The sequence below is a fragment of the Anguilla rostrata genome, chromosome 1, assembly GCF_018555375.3.
Source record: "Anguilla rostrata isolate EN2019 chromosome 1, ASM1855537v3, whole genome shotgun sequence".
In the NCBI taxonomy this organism is placed as follows: domain Eukaryota; kingdom Metazoa; phylum Chordata; class Actinopteri; order Anguilliformes; family Anguillidae; genus Anguilla; species Anguilla rostrata.
The window spans coordinates 13,121,320-13,144,035 of NC_057933.1; the positions used below are offsets into that span (position 1 = coordinate 13,121,320).

Here is a 22,716-nt window from a genome sequence, read left to right on the forward strand (position 1 = left end):
CAGCTCAATTCATACCCCCATTGCTTCAGTATAAGCCTGTTCCTGTAAGAGACCATGTGTGGGGAGGAAAGAGAGGGGCTCTTTTGAAACTCCTGGTTGGGGAAAAGCTGGGCAACACAAACAGCTGTGGAGTTAAGTACTTTTAAAAAAAAAATAGTTCAAGGTAATATTTTCAGGCCAAATTATTTGCCCGATTCTATTGCCAAATTAACACAAATTGCATTTTGGCTTCATATTTGTAAACAAAATATGAAATGTGACAGAAATGGTGCCGTGAGAAAAAGAAAAAATAAAAAAAGAAAAATGAAAAAAAAACACCCATTGAAATTCCACAAATGCAGGAAAGCATAGTTCAGCACAAGACCAGTGTTTACGGTAGGCAAACATGGATATTTATGGCTACTGCTATAAAACACAACCGAATGGCCGATAATTTAGGTGAAAATATTCCATTCTGGGAAAACATACCCAAGACATGTTTGTATGATGAAAATAATTATCTGGGAAAAAAAACTAACCAGTGCAAGTCACAGACTTGAGAACATGAGGAAAGTCTTTTTTGCAACTCTTTTTTTTATTGCAACTGGAAGACAATACATCACAGAAACTTTATGGTAGGTTTCAGAAAAATAAAAATAAAAACAAAAGTTTTCTTTTTTTGTCATAGTAATGGACAACGTGATATTTACATTAATTGATGAAATAGTTTGTCTTTGGCAATATGATTACACATCAAGGAAATATAGAATGCAAGTATGCCTCTGTATTGACAGTTTCTTATTTCAAAACAGATCGGCTGGGTGCACATGCCATCAGACCGTGTATTTCAAAACAAACAATAAGAAATGAATTGATCTTTCACCTTTTTTTCCTCTGAGAAAACCTTCTCAAATTAAACAAAAAATGGCAGTTATTTATTTTTTTTAAAACAATAAAAAACTAAACAAAACAAGGATATTGGCCTCAATGAGAATTATTTGCTTGGCTAGTATTAACATCATGATCACTATTTCTTGTTAACGTTTCTCCCATTTCAACAACATGAAGCTAAAGGAAAAGTTACGTAGTGAGTGCTCATTTTATGGGAAGGCAGTGAACATGCAGTTCTGTCTGGACAGCTTTTCTCTTAGTCTTCGGTTACAAACACAGTTTTAATAATTGCATTTCCCCCCCTAAATTTACCTTAAAAAATATAAATAGTTTCTGTCCTCTGCTTGACCGTAGAAAAATCTCCCTTAAATAACAGGGACCTTGCCAATGGGCAGTAGAGGACAATTGCTAAGATGGGAATGGGCAAAACAAAAGAAAAAGGCAAGCATTTGTTGTAGGATTCTAATTCTAATCAAGATCCCAATACAAGTATTCACTTCACAAACCTGGACAGGTACAAAAAGGAAACAACACAGTGAGATTCTGAGCTGGAAATAAGGGTGTGCCACCCACATAAAATACATCAGTATTAATAATGGATGACTACGAATGCCTTTTTGTTCTCATCTTGATTGAGCATAGGGTTACTTACCCACTGGCAAATTCATTGTTATTATATATAGACTATTTCATTTGCCATTTGTTTTATATAAATCTAACTTACAAGATTTGGCACTGAAATTTAAGATCCTTAATTCAATATTTTAGTGCAATCTGGCGAGCTAATGTTTGCACTCTTGTTATGTTTATTTAACAATCACATAAAAAAAAAAAAACTAATTGATGGTAATTGATACTGTCAGCGTATCCTGAACAGTACTGTAAATAAAACTGTCCAAATTGGCAACGAATGAAATGTACGCATGCACGCACAACAAGCACTCACACGCAAATGAACAACAAATGCATCATCAAATAAAAATGTAAAAAAGGAAGACCCTGAAATATTGAAGACATCCGAAGACATGTTTGTACATAAAGCAGGCACAATGCTTGGAGGGGGTGGGGGGTGTCAGTGAGGTGGGGGGGGGGTGTCAGTGAGGGGGGGGGGGGGGGTGGTAAGGTCTCAGATGGCAGGGGGGCATAGCTGGGAACTCACACTCACTACTAACTTCTCCTTATTTATGCAAGCTAAAACATTTACAGATCGAAAACCCCGGACACTTGAACATTATACTTTTTGAAAAGCAGAAGTGGGCTGGTGGTGTAGACACAAGGCAGTTTCATAAACCACTCAAACCCAACTGGAAATGTGAAGTCTTCATATTGCAGAGTAAGTTTCCCAACAGTCAGTGTTTGTCCCTGAAGAAGGTTTATCTTTAAAATCCTGCTTCAAAACAAATATGAAAAAGACATAAAATAAAATCAAATAAACACAAAACAAAATTCTAGGCCTATGGGCATAAAAATTAGAGGCAAACCCTTTTTCTCTAGGATCTATATATGAAAATAATTCATGCTCCATGCTAAATACATTATTTACCTTACATGAACTTTGAATAAAAAACAGTTTTTGTTTACAGAACCCATGCAACACGATTTGGAAAATCCTGCTGGCTACATTGCTTAAATTAATAAAGGAAAAATAATCTAGTGTAACTTTTATACAGTGTTATCCTGACTGGATGACATTGCTTATTACGTCATGAGGGTATGAAATAAAAACAAAAAAACAAAGTAACAAAAATAATAATTCCACAGTTATTTCATTATTTTTTGTCGCTAAAACACTATTGGCAGGTTTTGTAGCATCAATTTATCCCATCAAGTTATTCAGTTTTACTGCGCCACAGAGAAATATCACTATATTCATATCACTTGATTATAACTTTTTAACAATTCAATTGTTTACAAAAAGAACAGGCAGTTTTGAAGTTATTTCAATGTATTTTTTTTTTTGCACGCACTGATTTGAAACGACAGCTTATGGCTTTTGAATCAGTTTCCTGTTATTGAAGACTGAATTCTGTGGTGAAAACTGATAACCAGTATCCAATTCTTTTCCCTCACTACATCAATGTCTTTCTCAACCTCGGTACTCAGTCGTGTAATTAGCCCAGGTTAGCGGTTAGCACGCCAGCCATACTGACAACACAGTAGCATAAGAAGTGCAATCGTCACTGCTGGCTTACCCAGGGCTCGTCTTTGGCACTATACTACCCAAGTGTTCACAGTAAAGACACTTGCTGCTGTAGTGCTGCCTGCAAGCATTTCAAAGCCAAGGACGTCCGCAAAAACTACAGTCGGATGGGCCGCTCGAGCCCCTAGCAACATCACATTGAAAATGGCTCAGTTTCCCCATTCTGTTTAGGTGCACTGTAATAGGGGGGATTGCTACAGAATGTTCGGAAAATAAATAAAGCCATAATTCCCTGCTGTGTCTGTACCAATGCCAATCGGAAAATTCGGGGAGTCGACTTTTTGTTTGCCTTATCTGACTCTCGCTTCGATTTCAGCTGACAAAAAATTGTGTTCCTAAATTAGCTGAAGATCGGAAAAAAGTTTCGCTATGGCTTTAATCTCCTTTAAAGAAAAAAAAAACCCTCAAACAACAGTTTCGAAAGGATAGGAAAACAAAGTGATTGTTGATATTGCCACAAATCATTAGAATTCACCTGATGTCCTGAAAAAAAAACAAAAATTGTAAATTCTATTAAAAGTGATGTTTTTTTTTCTTCTTTATTCAGTCTTAATTTTTCATAGAATCTTTTTGCTCCTTCTGCCCCTTTGCCGTCCGATTGGTGATATTGTTTAAACAGGCCCGGACCCCCGCCAGGTGCAGGAGGGACCCCGCCGCCTCCTTCATCTCCTCGTCGTCGCTTTCAGGGGGCTTCTCCGTGCGCCGTTTTTTTAGGGGCAGCGTATCGCTGGACACTTTCTGTTTGGCTTTTGTCAAATGTTGCCGTTTCTTGTGCTGGGCCAGGGAGACGGCGTCCAGGGACAAGTCCTTGGGCTCCTTCTTGATCTTGCTCTTGTCGTCGTCCTCCGTGTCGCTGTTGGTGTCGTTGCAGTGGAAGCTGGCCTCGCTGCCCTCCCGGGGGGCCTCCTCTCCCAGGGCGGTGCTGGGGGAGGCGCCCCCGCGGAGGCTGGAAGATTTGGCGCTGCTGTAGTTGTGATCCTCCTTGGGGTCACTGCTGACCAACGGGGAGTCGCTGGACTGCTCGCTGTCGCTGCGCATCCTGTACCCGCCAATGACGGACCTGAGAGAGAGAGAGAGAGAGAGAGAGAAAGAGCGAGAGAGAGAGAGAGAGCGAGCGAGGCGCTCGGCGTCAGAACGCAGCTCCACGTGAACGCTCACACACGCCTGCATGTGCACATGCACGCTCATGCATACACATGCTCACACAAGCACTGCTAGCTGACATGAAGGTCACCCCCTGATGTACACTGAAACTGTCATATCAGAGAATTAACACACACACACTGAGCTGCAGCCAGAACAAAGAGACACAAAACAGGGTATTAAAAATGATTCATCTCTTAATTGAATTAGGCAATCATCTTTCGCAGAAACACCAAAGTTAGGCCACTACTTCAGTGCACTGATACAGCGGCTATGTGGCTAATTACCGAGGAGGCTGATAACAACATTCAGTTCATAGCTCCTGTGATAATTTCTCATTTTTTTATGAAAGCGAGATTAAAATGCAAATGGTTTATTGATAAAAGCAAGCAACATTGCTCATCACACTGTATAATTTTAACGCTGTATTATGGTCTGTAAATAAGAATGTGTGCAAATAAAAATGCTATTTTGAATCCCACTTTAGTGCAGATTTACCATACCGCACCTTAAAACTTCACAACGGGGCTAGAAAAATAAACCTGAGAGCTTTTCCCCCTTTCCTGTCTAGTTTGCGCGTTTATGACTCATAAATTATAGTCACGGCGCTGCATGCTAAGAAAACTGTACTCAATAATTAATGTCTAAATGCAGTGTCAGTCACCATAGCGTGAATGGGGCGCATTTACTTTTCTCTGGCTTCCCACCACAGGAGCTGTCATTAGTCTGCCTGCTTAGCAGGGGGAGCCAATGGGCTGGAACTGGGCTCCATCAACGTACACTGGGAAGGTGGGGGGGGGGTCCGAGGGAGATCTGCACGCGCGAGCGTGTCACGGCTCCGTACGCCAATCCGAGCCGGCGGCAGCGGCGCGGAGTCACCGCGGCGAAGGAGGAGCGCCGTCATTTTTCATCCCTTTCTCCCGGTTTTTTACGCTTATTTATTTATTTATTTATTTATTATGTTGAAAGGCTCGTCAGCGGTGATAATTAACACGGTGCTCCGACGCGGTGATCGGGTCTCCGTGCGACGGCGTCGGCCGCGCGCACCTGCCAGCCCTCGGGCTGGTAACAGTCTGTCCGCACTTGTCTGTTAGAGCAACCTGAACAGGCTCCGCCGCGGACTTCCCTTCGCACAGAAAAAGGTACAGCGTGTTCCGAGCTGGGGAGAACTTCCACTCCACACGCTCAAGCCTTCCTTCCTCAGCGCTAGCTAGCGAGCGAGCGAGCGTTTCCACAGCCACGCTGCAGAGGTCTGGCTTTATAAATGTTTCACAGGCCAACAGGCAGTCCTCTTGCACATCCCATGCCATTAGAACTCCTATTTGATCAAATATTCATGGCATCGCATATGCAAGACTTTTTTTTTTTTCTCTTCGTAGGCTTAAATAATTAGGCGTACATGTGTTCATGGCGGGCTCCGTGACGAGGCTCGTGCGGAACAGGCCGCCGCCTCGTTCCCGCGCTCCGGTACAGAGGTAGGCGTGACCCGTCTCCGGGAACGTCCCTTTGTGTAAAACGCGCGTTTGAGCACCATCGACACCCTGCGTCCGGGAGCAGTGCGTAATAAGAAGTGACTCGCGCGGTGGCGAAAAGCACACTTTCTGCGTGCGAATCCGCCCCCGGAGCGTGGGGGGGTTGGGGGCATTGTGCGCGACTGGGGTGGGGGGGGGGAGGAGCGGAGCGGTGTTATGCTCGAGTTATACACCAAGCACAGGAAGTAGTGGTTGGGAGGTAAGGCCAGAGCGCTCGTTCACGCAGTCGCTCGGGGGGGGGGGGGTGGGGGGGGCTTTGACGTGGCGTTCGGGAGGTGACAGGTGGGAGCTGACGGGAAGGGGGGGGGGGGGATCGCCGGTTATGCTGACCTCACTGTGGCCGTCCTGCTCCCGATGGGGTTGATGGGAAGGGGTCTGATTCCCGGAAACATGGTCTGGCCCACCATCCTGGCACCGTTCTGGATCACTCCCTGAGGGACTGAACAGAGCACACACACTGTGTCACCACGAAGGCCACAGAGCACCAACATATAATACAGAGGGCCGGACTTCACACACACATGCGCACGCACACACAGGCACAAACACACGCACACACACACACACTCATTCACTGTTGGTTGCCGGTGTCGTAAAACAGAATGAGGAGTTCCTAAATTGTTACTACCTCACATAAACAGAGTGGACATCAGTGTCACTAGCATAACACCCGTCCACCGACTCACACACACTCAATCAAAAACAGTAAAAGCCACACACATGATTAATATGAGCGCAGATCTTTCTGGAAGTGTGAGTTCTGCAAAATTACACATGTATGTCTAAAGTTTTGAAACCAAACAAACCAGCAAACAAATGCTTATTTGCAAGAGGAATGAAGGGTTATTTATTCACTGCAAAACCACAACACCAGAAAAGACAGAGCAGCAGAACTCCCCATTAAAAGCTTTCACAATTTCAACTGCGTCCCTTCATCTGGGAACATTGTCAAATCACAGTTTTTTCAAATTGCGTATGTGATTCAAGGAAACAGTGACAAACTTTTAAGGAAGAGAAAATGTTTTTTTTTTTTTGTTACACCAGCAACAGAACTGCCCCGTACGGTCAGTTTACAAGAGTTGGTAAGCGACAGAGAATCAACATTCTGTCTCAAACCAAAAAGAGAGAGAACACCACGTGATGGAAAGCAAGTGAGGTTGGTTTTTTTTTTCCCTTAGACCAAGCATTTCTGGAACTTTCCGAGAATCCTTTAGCAGAACCAGTGGAAAACGAAAGCTTTGGTCTCAGAGAATGCCAGAGAGCAGAGAGCGAGAGCAGTACCTCAGCCACATACCCAAAAAAGGTAATTCCTCGTGACAAACATTAAGGAAGTCAAATACGACAGATTCCTAATAATTCCCTAAAGATTCCCATAGAAACCCGTCAAACCAAAAAAATAGTCAGACCTGAATTAATGCAGCAGTAATTTTGGATCTAAATTAGGATTTTACATTGTTTTCATCAGTGTTATGATTATTCATTTGGTAGAGATCCTCTTGCTGTTAGTTACAGTTCTCAAGATGCTGCCCGTTGTACTCACAAGAGGTCGGGAGGTCAGGTGTATTCAAAAGCATCATGGTTGCAGCAGCATCAATTTCGGGATCTGAGAAGTGCAAAGGGAGATGGGAACTTTAAATGCCGTTAGCACTGGCTCAGTCTGACGAGTCCTGCTCAATACTCCCTGGTTCTCTTAACAACCCAACTGCGCAGTATCGACAGAACAGGGAAAGTGAAATTGACCATTAAACCGTCATAAATGGGTTAGGTCAGTTGTGCCTCATTGAATTAAGATCCAACGTTGTTTGTTGTCCTTTCAATCCAGTAAAAAAAAAAAAAAACGAGAATGAATCTGTATTTACTTCTTTAGCGCTACAAGGCAATTAAAATTCACTTCAGAATGAGAGCACTTAATTTGTCTCATTTTATCAGTTGTACAGTACTACAGAGCCATAAGCTGATGGTTTACAGTAGACTGCTCTTAATCTTCTCTTAATGAGCATAAAACATGGAGGGGTGTGCCTCCGACTGCACAGTCCATAGACTGCCGCACACAAAAGACAAACTGTCATACGGACGTAAAGACAGGCACATTGTGGCGGCACCTGCCGCCCTCTCTCTCACTCTCTCAGGCAACTTCCACGGATGTGGAGTCGAGTTCCACAATGGAGGCTGCCTCTAATCTAAAACAGATGGCAGGGTTAAAAGAAAAAAAAAAAAAAAAGGAAAATATTATCCGTTTGGAATCATGTACACTTTTTTTTTTTTTTTTGCTCATTAAGCAGTGGCATTGTTGCCACGGCAACCCTTCCCCCCACTGCCATGGCGACGGTACACAACTCGGCGACCGCCGCTTGAGAAGGGCTGAAAGGAACATCTGGCCCGGCAGAGTGGCCCGGCGCTCCCCTCGGGCTAGAGCAGCCGAAAGGTGAAGAGACGCCCTCTGACAGGGGGAGCCGCTGGCTCCCTGCCCCGGCTAGCCAAGTGTACAATCCGAATTGACAGAGAGACGCGCACTCGGCCCGATTAGCGTGGATGGGCTGGCAGACTGAATGGCTAATGAGCTTCCTCCATTGTGAGCGGCCCATGTAAATCCCCGCATCGCAGCATCAGAAATAACAACAGAACAAAAAGGGGAAACTCCATTCAGAGTGCGCGCACAACACATTAAGGGGACGTTTTTTAAAGCACGTCGGGCCTGGGGGAGATACGCCCGTCTTATGAACAGGTTTCAAGTTTTAGGTCAGGTTTTTACTCGCAAAAAAATGTAAAAAGAAATTGTTACAAGAGACTGTTACAAGAGTTATCCCCAGCGAGACAGTTAATGACCCGGCCGGTTTTACAACATCGATTAATTATCATAATATTTCCCTCTAGTATCACTACTTGGCCTTCCATAGGCACAAGAATATTCCTGTATTCTTCACACACCAGGGACCTGCACCACATTCTATGCAAAAGTCAAGGGTTCTGATATGTCCATACCACAACATTACAATACTATTCTGATGCATACCACAGCCCAGCAAAAATGACAGATTAAATTGATTTATTGGTGTTTTGTGTGGCAGGTGAACAGGGCCTGGCTAGCGCTGCATTATTCTGATTGTAGATTATGGCCATCAAAGCCCCAGACAAGCCTCTACTCCACTGTAAATCCAGTCTGCAAGTCCACTTTCGGCACAAGGTCCTCTCACCACATGTCAAAGGCTTTACCGGTCTCTCCCTAGCGCTTGCTCTGCCATGTCAGGCTGGAATGAAGCCACACTGCGCCTGAGGAGAGCGGGACACAAGTCCCATGATCCTCCTCGGTCAGCCCCTCACGGGGCCCATGGGAAGGTGCCCCGGCCTCGGTGGGGAGTGTTGCCGGGTGCCCAGCTTGGAGAGGAGGTGGGGGGGGGGGGCGGGGGGTGTGCTTTTCTCCTCCTGTGAAGCGTATTAATGTTTGGGCAGATGGCCCTGGAAACAGTGGAGCGACGACACCAATCAGCTCGGGACCAGCTTTTAATGCCTGACCCTCTTTGCTCACTCTCCACTAATCTCCTCTTTATGGAGAATAAAAAGCACCATTAAAAACAGCGCACACAAAAAGATCTTCGCCGTGCAGTTGCGGTGAATTCGAAATTATTCGTTCTCCAGTAACGTATTAAAAGGAAAACATGGTGGGTTTGTCCATCGGAGTGATTATCAGTATTATTCATCAAATAACACATCAGCTTTGATGAATAAAATAGATAAAAATGCATTTTTAAATTGTGCCAACTTCACAAGAGCCAAATCTGTGGAGAGGTTGCATGTTTACAGAAATTAAAGTGGTCTTGAAGGGCAGGTTTCAAGGAAACCAAATACTGCACATTTGTGGCCCTTTGACCTCAGATCAATCATGCTCATCTGTTCCATGAGGAATCAGGCACATTTAGATAGTCAATACCTCTCATACAGATTAAATGTCAAACGATGTACTGAACAATATGAACTTACAACTATCCACAAGGGGGCAAAACATGCACTCGTACAGCACAGAATATGTCTGCTGAGCCGTTTGTCTATTTCAGTAATGCCCGCCAGCATAACCACTTTGTCAGTATAACTTGATTTTCTCAGAACATTTTCTTCTGTGTTGTTTTGCATTGCACAGAATTGTCACTGAACATCATAGCACATCAAATGTATAAAGGAATACACCGCTAAATAGTTGTGACAAATGTAATGCAACTTAAATACAACCTCATTTTGGATTACAGGTGGAAAACATTCTATGAAGTCATTTGTAAATGCATCAATATGTATACCCCTGTACAGTTAAAATCAAGATTTTAAAAAAGATAAGTAGTTTCATATACAGCTGTAACTATGAACTTACTGTATAGAACAACACTTAGCAGGTTGATGCACTGGTTGACTGCAGTAATCCAATTAGTAAATAGCTGTGCATACACACAGACACTGAGAGAAGCACACACACTCATACACGCACACACTGAGAGGCACACACCACACACACACACGTGCAGAGGCTATCTCTAAGCACTGCCACAGTTTTCATAATTCCATGCCGAAGTCAGGGAAAAACACACCATCACCCGCGACGACTGACTCCCGCCAGAAAAGGCGGTCACCTGTGGGCCGTCGGTAAGGACAGGCAGCGCACCGTGAGCCCCTTCTGTGGGAGCGCCGGAGGCGAAGCGGCTAGCCGCTACAGGTAATGCTTCTGCACGGCAGGGCTGAGGAAACCAGGCTGGAAGGGCTCCACTGGCTCTGACAAGCCGAGCTGACAACGCGCCACGGAAACAATTATGGGATAAGGATCGCCAGTTCTTCCATCTTTATTTACCCGAGATATGCACCTCTTTTGTTTCCCATGTGGGGCTCTAACACCACTTTAATATGGCAGCAATGAGATAAGACCAAGCGCGCTGCCAAAGTGAGGACTTCACACTAAACGATCTCGTAAGCACGGGCACATTGTACACCGCAGCCAGAACAGCGCAGAGACAGCACAAGCCACCACGATTAATTTTTTAATACTCACTCTGATATTACTCCAACTGCTAAAGCTTACAATTACCAAAAGCCAATATAATAAATAACATAAACTGATCATCAATCATTGGTTTGCTTTAATACATTTTTGATGAAGAAAAAAAAAGATGTATTTCATATGATGACACATGATAATGGTATAGAGTTCCTGTGAAAATTGCCGTGAATTGACAGCCCCATTCTCATGTTACTCTATGTGAGCTAAATGTCGATAGATTGTCAATAATAGATTTTTGAATTACTCATATATACAGCGTTCCCATGTGGAGTTATTTCTGCCATAAAACTGCTTCATGTATAAGCCATAGAGACTTAGGCTGGCTTGACAAAGCTTGGTCCAGGAAGATCTATGCTGACACTGGGTGAAGTGCTCATTTTAAAGGGCTCCCTGATAGTGGTTTACTTCCGACAGGGGTTTTGGGAGTGCTCCATTGTTTTTACACAATAAAACACAGGGCCCGGGGCTAGGTAATTTGTACATTCGGGCACAATGACACGGATGGCCGGACCAGACAGAAAGGAGTTCTTTATTTACAAAAAGCAAAGCAGCAGACATTCTTCATCTGAGTGCCATCTCCTTGGCTCAGGAGCCATTTACAGAGTCACTTTACCGTCCCTTTTACATGCACGCTCCACAACGCCATTGTGGAGGCTTTGTCACATGCAGCTGGTGCGTCTTCATCGGTTATCTCAAAGGCCCGTGTCACTGATGGGACTACAGGGATGAGCGAAGTCCCTGATTCTTAAAGGTCTGATACAGCTGAATGACCATCGGCCTCCGGGCCTAAACCCTGGTCACAGCAGTAAAGAGTCATAAAATCCCCCCCTCCCTTACCTTACAGTGTCTGTTCGAAAGCACACGCCATTTGTTAAAAGCTCTCTTGTTTGTCTGTTCATTAAGGAAAATACAAAGTGAAGTCGCCACTGGTTTGGAACAAGATGATGAATGACTCACATTAGCTCTAATATTTCATCCCTGTGCAGGACAAATTAAAATAAAGGAGATTCTTTCGTCTAATTGACAAATTGTCCCAAAATAAGAGGAAAGCATACCTCTTTCATCTGTGAAGTGCTTCTGATGAAGCCCTCATCCTCCCAGGCCTACAGTCCTTGCCGTTCTCGCTATTCGACTTCCGCTGTGCATTTATATTGCCGTGCTGGGATTTTGGAAAATGGAAACTAGGGCATTTTCTGATCATTACACCCAGAAAAGATTGTAGAATTAAGCCCCGGCAAACCAATTCCAAAGGTCTCTTTGAAACTGGGCTACTCCGGGAAAAACCAGAGTTAAACTACGACTGCCAAACAGTATAAGAAAAAATACAATCCCCACCAGTGCTTTATGACAGAAAAAAAAACAAAGAAAAATAAATGAATTGCTTTAGACTCATTTTCTGATAATGAGGGAAAGGACTTTTACTTCATACCTCCTGGATATGGAGGTGTAAATGATGGAATATGACAGAATGGTAAATTACTCTACTCACAAAATTTTAGATACGGTGTAATTAAATTGTGCACAATAGCCAGCATGCGGTTCTTCTGTGGCCATTCAGTGCCATTCAGAACAGTTCATTTTGAAACTGAACGCGTTTCACTGTGTGAAAAATATAAATAGCAATGCAAACATGTTGCTGAGATTAAAACTAGGCCATCCATGTTGTTGCTGGGTAACTGAGTCTGTTTAATAGCAATTTAATGGGTATTAATTCAAATGGAAGTCTTGGGTGAGTGGATACGGCTGGAGCAAAGCAACCTCAAAGGGAGTACAGGAATGCCATGACAGGAAAAATTCAAAAACGAAAAAAGATGAATGCAGCGGAAAACTGTGTTTTCGTCCAAATACCTTAATGGTCCCTACTGGGAACGCACTTGATCCACATCTTCAGTTTCTGCCGTCCTACATGATTTGAGACCACGGCGAGGAGTGACTGAACTCCCTACAGGGCGATAAACAGCGGATCACCCAACAGCCACGCGAGGTGAGGCAGCTGGAATCAAGATTGACTACCGCACCGGTAAATGGCGAAGAGACAACTACAGCATAACAAATGTCGCGGCGGCTAAGTCGGCACTTCGCCTGAGCTTCGCGAAGCACATTTCCCTCTCAATCAACATCCATCCCCTCATAAAAAATTCACAACCCCCCGGAAAACTTTGTCATCGGGATCGGGTGTTTTTTCTCAAAAGGAGACACGGCCATTTTGCAGGTTAACGCAGACAGTTTTCTTTTTTTTTCTTCCTGGAGTCATTCGGTTTAGCATTTCATCACAGAGGAGAGCATGTGCAGTAGATGCTCTCCCAGCACTCTGAATTAGGCAGCTGCTCTCCTACACATAAAGTCCGACCCGTTTAGCTACATTCTGTTCCCAGGAGCTCTATAGCCCACAGATTGGATTTGGGGTATCAGACTGAGGACAAATATTTCTGTGTGATAAACAACAACATTAGGCGGAATTAAAAGCCGGTGCAGCCAACTGATATCGCCATCTTACACGGGGAAGCGGGAAATTTAGCGCCCGCTGGTGCGTGTCCCGCTAACATCTTTCAGACACAATGACAGTGAAACTGCTGGGCTATGACCACGGATTCTAATCTTGTGCTGCAATGCGAGCTCCTGCCAGAGACCTGTCTCGCAGATTAATAAACTTTTCTTTTTATTCCTCTTCCCCCCGCTCCTGATATTTCCTGAAACTGTTGCTACGCTGTCGCCCCGTGACAGGATATTGCACTCATTTACCAGAAACTCTTACCCAAAAACAATGCGCAGCTGGCAGAAGAAGCGAAACCTTACGACTCATAACAGTAATATTTTCTACACTCCCCATGTGAGTTCCGTAACATCCCTCCATTAGGAGGCGCTAGAGGGAACGTACAGAAACAGTGCTGTTCCCGAGGTGTCGAACCCTCCCGCGGCGCACGCGTGAACTCTTCATTCCTCCACCGCTATTTACACAGTTGCCGTGGCAACCCGGGTGCCCCTTAAACCGTGAGACCTTTCTCAAGTTCACAGACTATTTTTCTCACAATGCCATCCACTATCAATAGCGGCCTGTGTGCAAGGTTAATTAAAAGGTAAACAGCCGGGCTGTATCAACACCGCGCGACACTCTTTACTGAATCACAGCTCAAACGATAGGCAGAGGAGAGCAAACGGCCTTGCTCTTTTCCAAATTTCTCTCTTCTCTTTGGAGGTTTGTCTTCCTCCCTGCTGGCACTACATTAAGAGCAGCGGGCAGGCAGCCAGCAGAAGTTTTTTTTTTTTTTTGCACATGAAGTGCACATGTCTTTGATTTTAGAAGGACATAAATGTGCAGCGCTGATGATAAACTCTGCCGGAGCTTATCTATTATTTACAGAACAGGCACCTGACTTTCGGTAACAGTCTACGCGCGATGGGCTTTTCAAGCACTTCAAGACAGCAAAATTAGCAACACTCCACATTAAATGCACATCAGTCATTCGCAGATAAGGCATTTAATAGTAGTACTACAGAACGGATGCCACAGGTATTAGCCAAAATAAAATGACCATCATTCAAGCTGAAAATTTATTTATAAGGCTGTTTTCTAAAACATCTGTCGAATCATTGGGTGAATTCATTTAATTCTTCATATTAATTTTTCTTTTCAATAAAACAAACAGAAGCTAAAAAATAAATAAATAAATAAAAAAAGTCAGCCAACAGTAAAGCTACACTCCACATATGGCTCAGTTAAATAATCAGGCACGGAAAAAGAGAAGCGCTACCATCTAAAAACTGTTAAAGGTCAATTACCATTTTTATAATGATGCGGATGGGGATTTGCTTGTTTGCAACAACATTTGTTTAATTGTGCAGCTAATCACATGAAAGGCCTTCCCCAAATATACTTTCTGCTCCAGAGCCGAGCTCTGAATCCACAGAGCTTCAGCGGCAATTCCAGAGGACGGCTGTGGGACTGGGCTGGGGGGAGTTTGGGGCAGTGGGGCCGGGGGGGGGGGTATGGAACACTGCGGCAGTGTCACGCGGTCAGTATGAAGTCATGCAAGTGTTACATACAAACTGATGTCATTGTGCAACATGAGAACCCTTCACTATCGCACTTGTACATGCACTCAATACAGGAAGCCAGTTACTGTAATTTTGTACCTCAGGCTTTTTTGAGCCGCTGGTGTCCTATGACATAATTCCATGTGTCAATGCTACAGGCCTGTACTTTGTTGTGAGTGACAGCGAGAAGACTCCAGGACAGGAGACCGCAGCAGGCCAAGCCCAGGGTGCAGTGCCTCCTCCTCTGCACTATATTTACAGTCTCTGAGGGCTCTGCTACCGACTCCAAACAAAGCTAACGCTACAGCTTGTTTACTCCGACCGTTTCAAGCAGGCCGCCTCGGTAAGCAGAAGCCGACTGCGTTCATTCAGGAAGGAAACACTGCCCCAAGGCGACCGAGACCTGGCTAGGCCCCCCATGCCGCGGCCACCCTGCGCCTTCAGATGAAGCGGGAGACTGAGTCGCCTCACCGGCGGCGTTAAAAGGGCCCCGCGTGGCAACAGGTAACACAGTCCGCGCATGGCTACAGGTAGCGCAGTCTGCCTGTGGCTACAGGCAGCGCAGTCCGCGTGTGGCTACAGGTAGCGCAGTCTGCGCGCGACCCGGATCACTCACATCTCCCGCTCCTCCGAGCCTGCGGGGTCGAGCGGATGAGAGGGGGAACGGAACCGGACTTGGGCCTGCGCGCAGGTTGGCATGCGGGCGTGCGGGCGTGGAGCCCCTCCGCCGCGCCACGCAGAAGGGCGCCGTGCCGCTTTCTCTCCCGGCTGCGCGCTGATGCGCGGTAGCGGAGCGTGAAAACCCAACGGCGCGAACAGCGGCGTCCGCGGGGTTATTTAAAGAGCGGGTCCGTAAATACCTCCAAATCACTATCATTTGTTTACAAATGAGGGTCGGGGGCAAAGGGGGGGCTGTGCGGACCGCAGACCTGAGAGAAGGTACGCGCACTCTGACGCGTCTCCACAACGCTCCAGGCACAATGGCGGAAACGCCACGCCAGTGTCCTGCGGGACCAGTGCGATGTACAGAGCGCTTTACACAAGCGTCCAGAACAGACCGCTGTGTCCATTTCAGGGAGCGCTCCAATGGCTTCTTCACGCGCGAGTAAAACTTAAAGCACAAGTCTCTTCTTCAGGGGACTCCTGCCACAAAAGCCAAGCCTCTGGAAAGCCGGGCTGCGCTCACACGTCGAGGTGAGGTTTAATTCGATTCTCAAAGACATCTGGAGAATCCTGTACGCACAGAGAAATAAACAGAGGAGAAAGCCGGAGGTGTGTTTGAACAGAGCCGAAAATGGTCTTTCTCCCCAGTGTGGCGGATGAATAATTGAAGGGGTCTTTAGGAGGCAGTATTCTCCATTGTTTCTCCTGATTCCCCTCTGAAGGCATCTCTGTGCTGCCGTTTCCTTCCTCTGCTCCAGCCAGGCTTGCTGTCGCCATGGCAACTGCTCACATTTCACATACTTCAGAGTGGTATATCATGCATCACTCGGGTAAAACAGGAAATACCATTCCGTGCTTAATACCGCCTTTCAGAAAGGAACTAAACACTCCCAACTGGAGTGTTTACCGCCTTTAATAGAAACCAGCAGTACAGTGGCTATAAGAGTAGTCATTTCTATATATCTCGGTGAATCCTTTTCCCCTCTGGCTCACTCATTCTCTCTCTCTCTCTCTCTCTCTCTTTTGGTGAGAGGAGGCGGTGTTATGTTACACAGAAACACAGCACAATGAACAGCCTCTGACTCCCCGGCTATTTATAGAAGTAACTGGGGAAGAGGGAGAAAAACAGGGGAAGGCACCTGATACAGGAGAATGCCACAAGCAGCCAGCGCTGCAGCCATTTAAATGCGATTTTCAAACGCGGTCCGAGGGCAATGATGACGCCCGGGGCCAGGCTGAATCACAGCTTTTAATGCGGTCCTGGGGCAGTGAACAGCTACTGGACAAACAGAACACAGGAGCCAGAACGTGTAGTAAGAAGGACAGGCATGCATGATCCACAGCTTGTATGAGTTGGCAAGCAAAAACAAAACCTGGTTTACTGGTGCTAGTTTCACTAGTGTGAAACCATCCAAGAAAAAGCTGTGGTCAAATGCAGCAGAGCCACAACTTTACAGGTACAGTAAATGTAAATAAAGTAGATAACTACATATGTTTACTTTTGAAATTATTCTACAGCAGTTGCCCCATTGATTAAAAGGAGTAGCTTGTTTCCGGCACATACACCCCCCACCCCCCACCCCCCCCAAAAAAAGTAATTATGCCCAGTTGGAGAAAGACAGGTTTGCATACAAACTTTTAATGTTTTGTACAGCAATTAGCATGAGCCATGCCACTTGGAATTTTCAATGTGCTGTACGAGACACCCACATATTGAATTTCAAAAAAATAAATTTAAAAAAGATCAATGGAGGCAGCAGACGTTTCCTCCGCAAGGATCTGAGACTAGAGCAGACCGTCTGTGTGCTTAGCGAGAAGGCCAATAACTTCCCTGTTTTTTTTTTTTCCTCCTTTCTTTCCAGCATCTCGACCCACTCCATTGAGTGCTTCATGCCTCTTCCGTTGAGCCAGTGACGGGAAACTCATTCTACAGCTTCCCCTGTAATGCTGTCCTAATGGGGAATATGGATTTTTTCACATGATAATACAGACGTTCTCACATTGACCCCCTCCATTTATTTCCCACTTTGTCCATTTTCTCCTTATCCAGCACTTTGCCTCCTCGCACGTCTCGCCCTTTAGAAATGGAAGACAAATGCGAGAGTCGGGAGAAATTGAGAGAGATTAAATAACGCTTGGGAGGCTGCATCTATATATTCCGGACAGTGGTGGACTGATGAAATATGGCGTGCGTAACTTCAAAGAGAACTGCAGCCCTAGAGCCTTCAGAAAATATCTGAATGTGGGGGGTCAATTACTTGAAGGTCATAAAAAAAACTGCCCCTTATTTTGCGTGAGTATGAACACGCACACACACACACACACACACACACACAGAGTAGCCAATTTATTGGGCACACCTGCTCGTTAACACGCATAGTCTGCTCCTCCAAACATCAAATCACATGACTGAAACTCAACATATAAAGCATGCAGACATGGGGAAGTGATTTAGCCTAGTAGTTGTTTGACCAAATATATTTCTGAGATTCGAGCATCTCAGAAACTGCCGCCCTCCTGAGATTTTTACACACCACAGTCTCTAGAGTTTACAAAGAATGGTGCAATAAACAAAAAACATCCAGTGAACAGCAGTTCTGTGGACAAGAACACCTTTTAATGAGAAATGTCTGAGGAGAATGGGCAGACTTGTTCAAGCTAACAGAAAGGCCACAAAATTCTCAAATAACAGCAGTTTACAACAGTCCATTCCTGTCAGTAAAGTACAGGAGGATGAAGCTACACTGGGCATGCGATCACCAAAACTGGATGACTGAAGGTTGAAACGTTTCCTGGTCTGATTAATCTCAATTCCTGCCGCAACATGCACATGGCATGGTCAGAATTTGGCATAAACGGCAAGAATCCATGGTGTGTCAGTTCAGGCTGCTTGTGGTGGTGTAAAGGTGTGGGTTTTCGTGCCACACATTAAGCCCCTTAATACCAAGCATTATTTGAATACCACAGCATACAGAAGTATTGCTGGTCACCATGTGCATCCCTTTATGGCCAAAGTCCACCCTTTTTCAAATGGAAACTTCCAGCAGGATAATGCACCATGTCACAAAGCATGCGTCTACTTCTACGAACAGGACAGTGACTGCTGTTTACTCCAATAGCTTGCACAGTCCCCAGATCTAAATCCAACAGAGCACCTTAGGGATGAGCTGGAAGAAACGGGAGGTTTGCAGCACGAACGCGAGGCCAAAAAAACTGCAGGTTCACTGCATGATGCTATCGAGTCAGCAAGGACCAAAATCCCTAAGGAATAGGCTACTTCCAGAACCTTGTTGAATCCATGCCATGCCAGATCCAAGCTGTTCTGGAGGCAAAAGGGAGCTTCTTACTCAGTACGATAAAGGTGTTACTTACGAAGTGGGCACTGAGTTTATATATAGACAGAGGGAGAGAGGGAGAGAGAAAGGTGGTTTTAATAGGCTGCATAAGCAGTATAATGATTCCTATAGACTTTTCTAAACATGAGTGGGGACCACAGCAGCTGCAAAACACCCATGTCAATGACACAGGGGAGCCGGGGGCATGGACAGAGACACTGCAATTCAATGTGACTTCTTAGTCATATAACTGACTCATACTGTAACTCCAAAGCACTGGGGGAAGAAAAAAAAATGGAAAGAGGAGAAAATGTTTTTTTTTTTTTTTTTTTTAGTAAATTACAGCTCTGTAATCTGTCCTTAGAAAACCGGGGTGACTGTCATTACTCAGACGCAGCTAGTTCATTTCATCTCTCAGAATTCACTCACATGGCTGCTAATAGGGAGCGTCGGAAAGACCTCCCACCGTAGTCCCTTCGTCGGCTGTGAAATTTCAGCTCGCGAAATGAGCTCTCTGTCAAACTTTGAGACGGAGACCGAGCTCAGGCTGGCGCTCGCCGGTCGCCCCCGTCAGTGGGTCTGCTTAGCAACCGTCCCCGCTCCCCTCTCCCTTCTTTTACTTACTGATGATTCACCGCGTTCTGGCCGAGGAGGTCTGACAGAGGGCTCTCGGTGTTTGACAAGGAGTGCGCTGCCCGTGTAATTTGATAACCGCCTCTTAAAAACGCTCCGGGCCGGACGCGACCGGCCGAGGCGATCGATAAACTTAAAAGACTCGGTGATTGGTTAAGGGCGGCGCGGCGAAGGCAAAGCAGGGGTATCTGAAGCGCACCTGCTTTCGTCGAATCAGTCGGTAATCCAACTCTCGTGGAACAAAAGCGGGATGAAAATGGGGGGGGGGGGGGGGATGACTGCAACGCGCGGAACGACGCCGTCCCGTTATAAACGCTCTCCGTGCACCAAGAAAAAAAAAAGGACTCCGAAGCGTCACGGAAACCCTTCCAGAATCTGGGCTCAATTCTTCAAGCCCTTTTTAGAGAGACTAATCTCTTGAATTTCTAATTGTGGGATTAGGACACTGGTGACTACTCTTCAAGCACGGCAGGGAAGGGCATTCTTAAAAGCTGCACATTGTGAGACCGGCTGTGGAAAATGTGGCAGCAGACCAATATAATCTCTTAAGAAGAACATCAATGTCAACAAAATATCAGTGCCCCCAACACCCCAGCAGACATGTGTTTGGGGAACAGCAATAACCCAGTTAGATTAGGGGCTTTTTCTATCAATAGGAATATCACAGCAACACAGCAAAAGAGTGAGAGTGTTTAAAGTAAGCACAAAAATACAATGGGGGAGAGCAGTAGTCTATGTTCTCTGGATATTCCTCTTAATGCATTTTGGAAAACATCCATTATCTATACCCACTTATCCTTGGCAGGGTCGCGAGAGGTGCTGGAACCTATCCCAGCGTGCACTGGGCGAGAGGCAGGGATACACCCTGGACAGGCCTCCAATCTATCACAGGGCACACACACCATTCACTCACACACTCATACCTACGGGCAATTTACAATCTCCAATCAACCTAACCTGCATGTCTTTGGACTGTGGGAGGAAACCGGGGTACCTGGAGGAAACCCGCGGGGACACGGGGAGAACATGCAAACCCCACACAGAAAGGCCCAGGCCCAGGCCCAGGCCCAGGACAGTACCCACTGCACCACCATGCCACCGAGGAGGACTCTGGGTGCGTTATAAAGCAGCACGCTATGCTGCATCACTGGTCCCCTGCAATTTATCCAAACGCACCTCAGCCATCCAGGGCATCTTCCCCCGGATCAGCAAGTATAATATATCATTTCCCCGTTTTCCACTGCAGGGTGTGTAGCCATTTCACTCCAAATGCTCCAAAGCGCTTTGTTTTGTTTCACCACGCTCCTTTTTAAATTATGGACACCGAAATGAGAGAAAGAGGGGGAATGAAAATGCATTTCCCACATAAGCGTGAACCGCGGAAGAGGAAGAGTTTTGCTCTGACGCTTCCCGCTCAAATTGGTGCTGAATGATTCAATAGATGCAGGAGAGGCACGCGTTTAAAGGCTTTTCTGATCTGTGATGGAGTTCAAGAACAGACAGCAGGGTGAGGTTAAACACTGAGACAGGGAACAGGACAAGGAGATGCTCTATCACTCTTTTCTGTTCACATGTAGGACACTATGGACAACTTTCCCTTCTCTTGGGGGAAGATGGAGTGAGAGCACCATTATAGGGTTCCTACACTCGGTTCTCCTTGGTACCAGAGCTGTCTGACCTCTCAGGCAGAGGATGATATGATATTATGTGTCTGCTAACAATCAATAAACCAGTTCTGGAATCAGTTGCTACTGACCGACTTTCTATGCGACTCTGATGTATTGAAAAATCAATTACTACATGGAGACCCGTATAATATTACATCAGGAACAGGTCTATAGGCCTCTGGGTTAGATTTACCATCAGGCACGTAACATATATTCATACTTGGGCAAGTTCGTTTGGTCAGCTCTAAGCAAATGAATTCAAAGCAGGCAAAGTTCTGCAAAGACAGAGGTGGAATTTAACATTCGCACGCTCGCTCGCACGCTCGCTCGCACGCACGCACGCACGCACGCACGCAGTCCTCCAAAATCTCCCGCAGCGCTCCACTCTCCGCGCCGTTCCGCGAACGCGAAGCGCCGCGCGCGGGATCAAGACGGCAATTGAGGCAGCCGGCGCTAATTCTTCCTGTCGAGGATCACTCGGCTCCAGCGGAAATCTTACAACAATTAAGCGGAATGAGATAATTGAGCACCCTCTCCGGCTCTGCCCAGGCCCCCACTCTGACCAGGGCCACAGAAACCCACATCATCCACTAATTAGCCGGTGTCATTCATCCGGCACTCCTGCACCGGAGAGTGCCAGTGCGCCGACAGCGCAGTTTGTTTAAATCCCCCCGCCGTCTGATTAAATCCGAGACGAAGCGCTCGTGCCCCCAAATCATTCTCGGCGACGCGCGGGCTTTTTCCCCTAGCCTTTGAACTGAAGTTACGAAGCTCAACAAGTAGAGAAAAAAAATAACCGAAAAAGAAAGAGGGGGTGATTTAGATCGCTTTGCACAGAAATGTCAAGAGTGCTTCGAAAAATCCCAAAATAACCGGCTTCCAGAAAAGAAAGGTGCTTTTTGTCAGCAGCCGATTCAGAAAAAAAAGCAGTTTATCACATTATAATGCATTTCATTATGCGCGGGTCTGGAGAGGCACCTCTCCAAAGTAATCCCTGATTAAAATTGCTTTTGTTTCCTATTCTACCTGGCGGGGGCTCCTTCGCTCTTTAGTCTCGGGCTGGCCGCGGACACCGAGCTGCGGTCGACTTTCACCGCACTTGAGGGAACTCAAACCACACAAAGGGTAACGGTGGAGGCAGAGGGGTTCCCACACACGCAAAGCCAGGGGGGAAAAAAGAAAGCCAAAAACTTCGATCTCTGAACTGAAATATCAGTTCCTCAGCAACTCATTTCATGAAAACATCTGCTTCCCTATTTCAAATTCTGCCGCCTTGCTAATTTCATAGCTTTTGTTTCAGGACTAAGTTACGACGCCGCGTGAAATAACTGAACTGGCTCGATCACGGCCAGCCAGCTGCAGAACATGCCTGTTGAGGAGGCCGGGGGCTCGGCCGTTAAAGCAGTGAGACTGTGTAGGAGAGGACCAGGCAAAGCCCAGCCGGGTGCAGGGCACAGGCCCAGCTCTGCCGATGTGCCGCGGCTGCCTATGCAGTAAATAATAAACTGCTCATTTGTCTGTCACTCCTGCAGACAATCCAGAGTAAATCCTGTCATCTGAACAGCACTTTAAGTGTTCCGCTCAAGTGCCCCTGCAACAC

General features: G+C 45.9%; 1 protein-coding gene across 12 annotated transcripts in view; it reads right to left on the reverse strand.

The window, feature by feature from the left end:
- Positions 1-553: 553 nt before the first annotated feature.
- foxn3 (forkhead box N3) overlaps positions 554-22,716 on the reverse strand; it is a 79,171-nt gene continuing 57,008 nt past the window's right edge. For 11 of the 12 annotated variants that reach the window (XM_064323025.1, XM_064322976.1, XM_064322949.1 and 8 more), the window contains 3 exons: positions 7,286-7,348; positions 6,076-6,184; positions 554-4,130 (listed from right to left, as the gene is read on the reverse strand). In XM_064323025.1, the coding sequence (XP_064179095.1) occupies positions 3,620-4,130; positions 6,076-6,184; positions 7,286-7,348 (683 nt within the window). In that variant the 3' untranslated portion in view covers positions 554-3,619. The remainder of the gene's footprint in view (positions 4,131-6,075; positions 6,185-7,285; positions 7,349-22,716) is intronic. The other variant, XM_064323034.1, reaches the window with a different exon arrangement.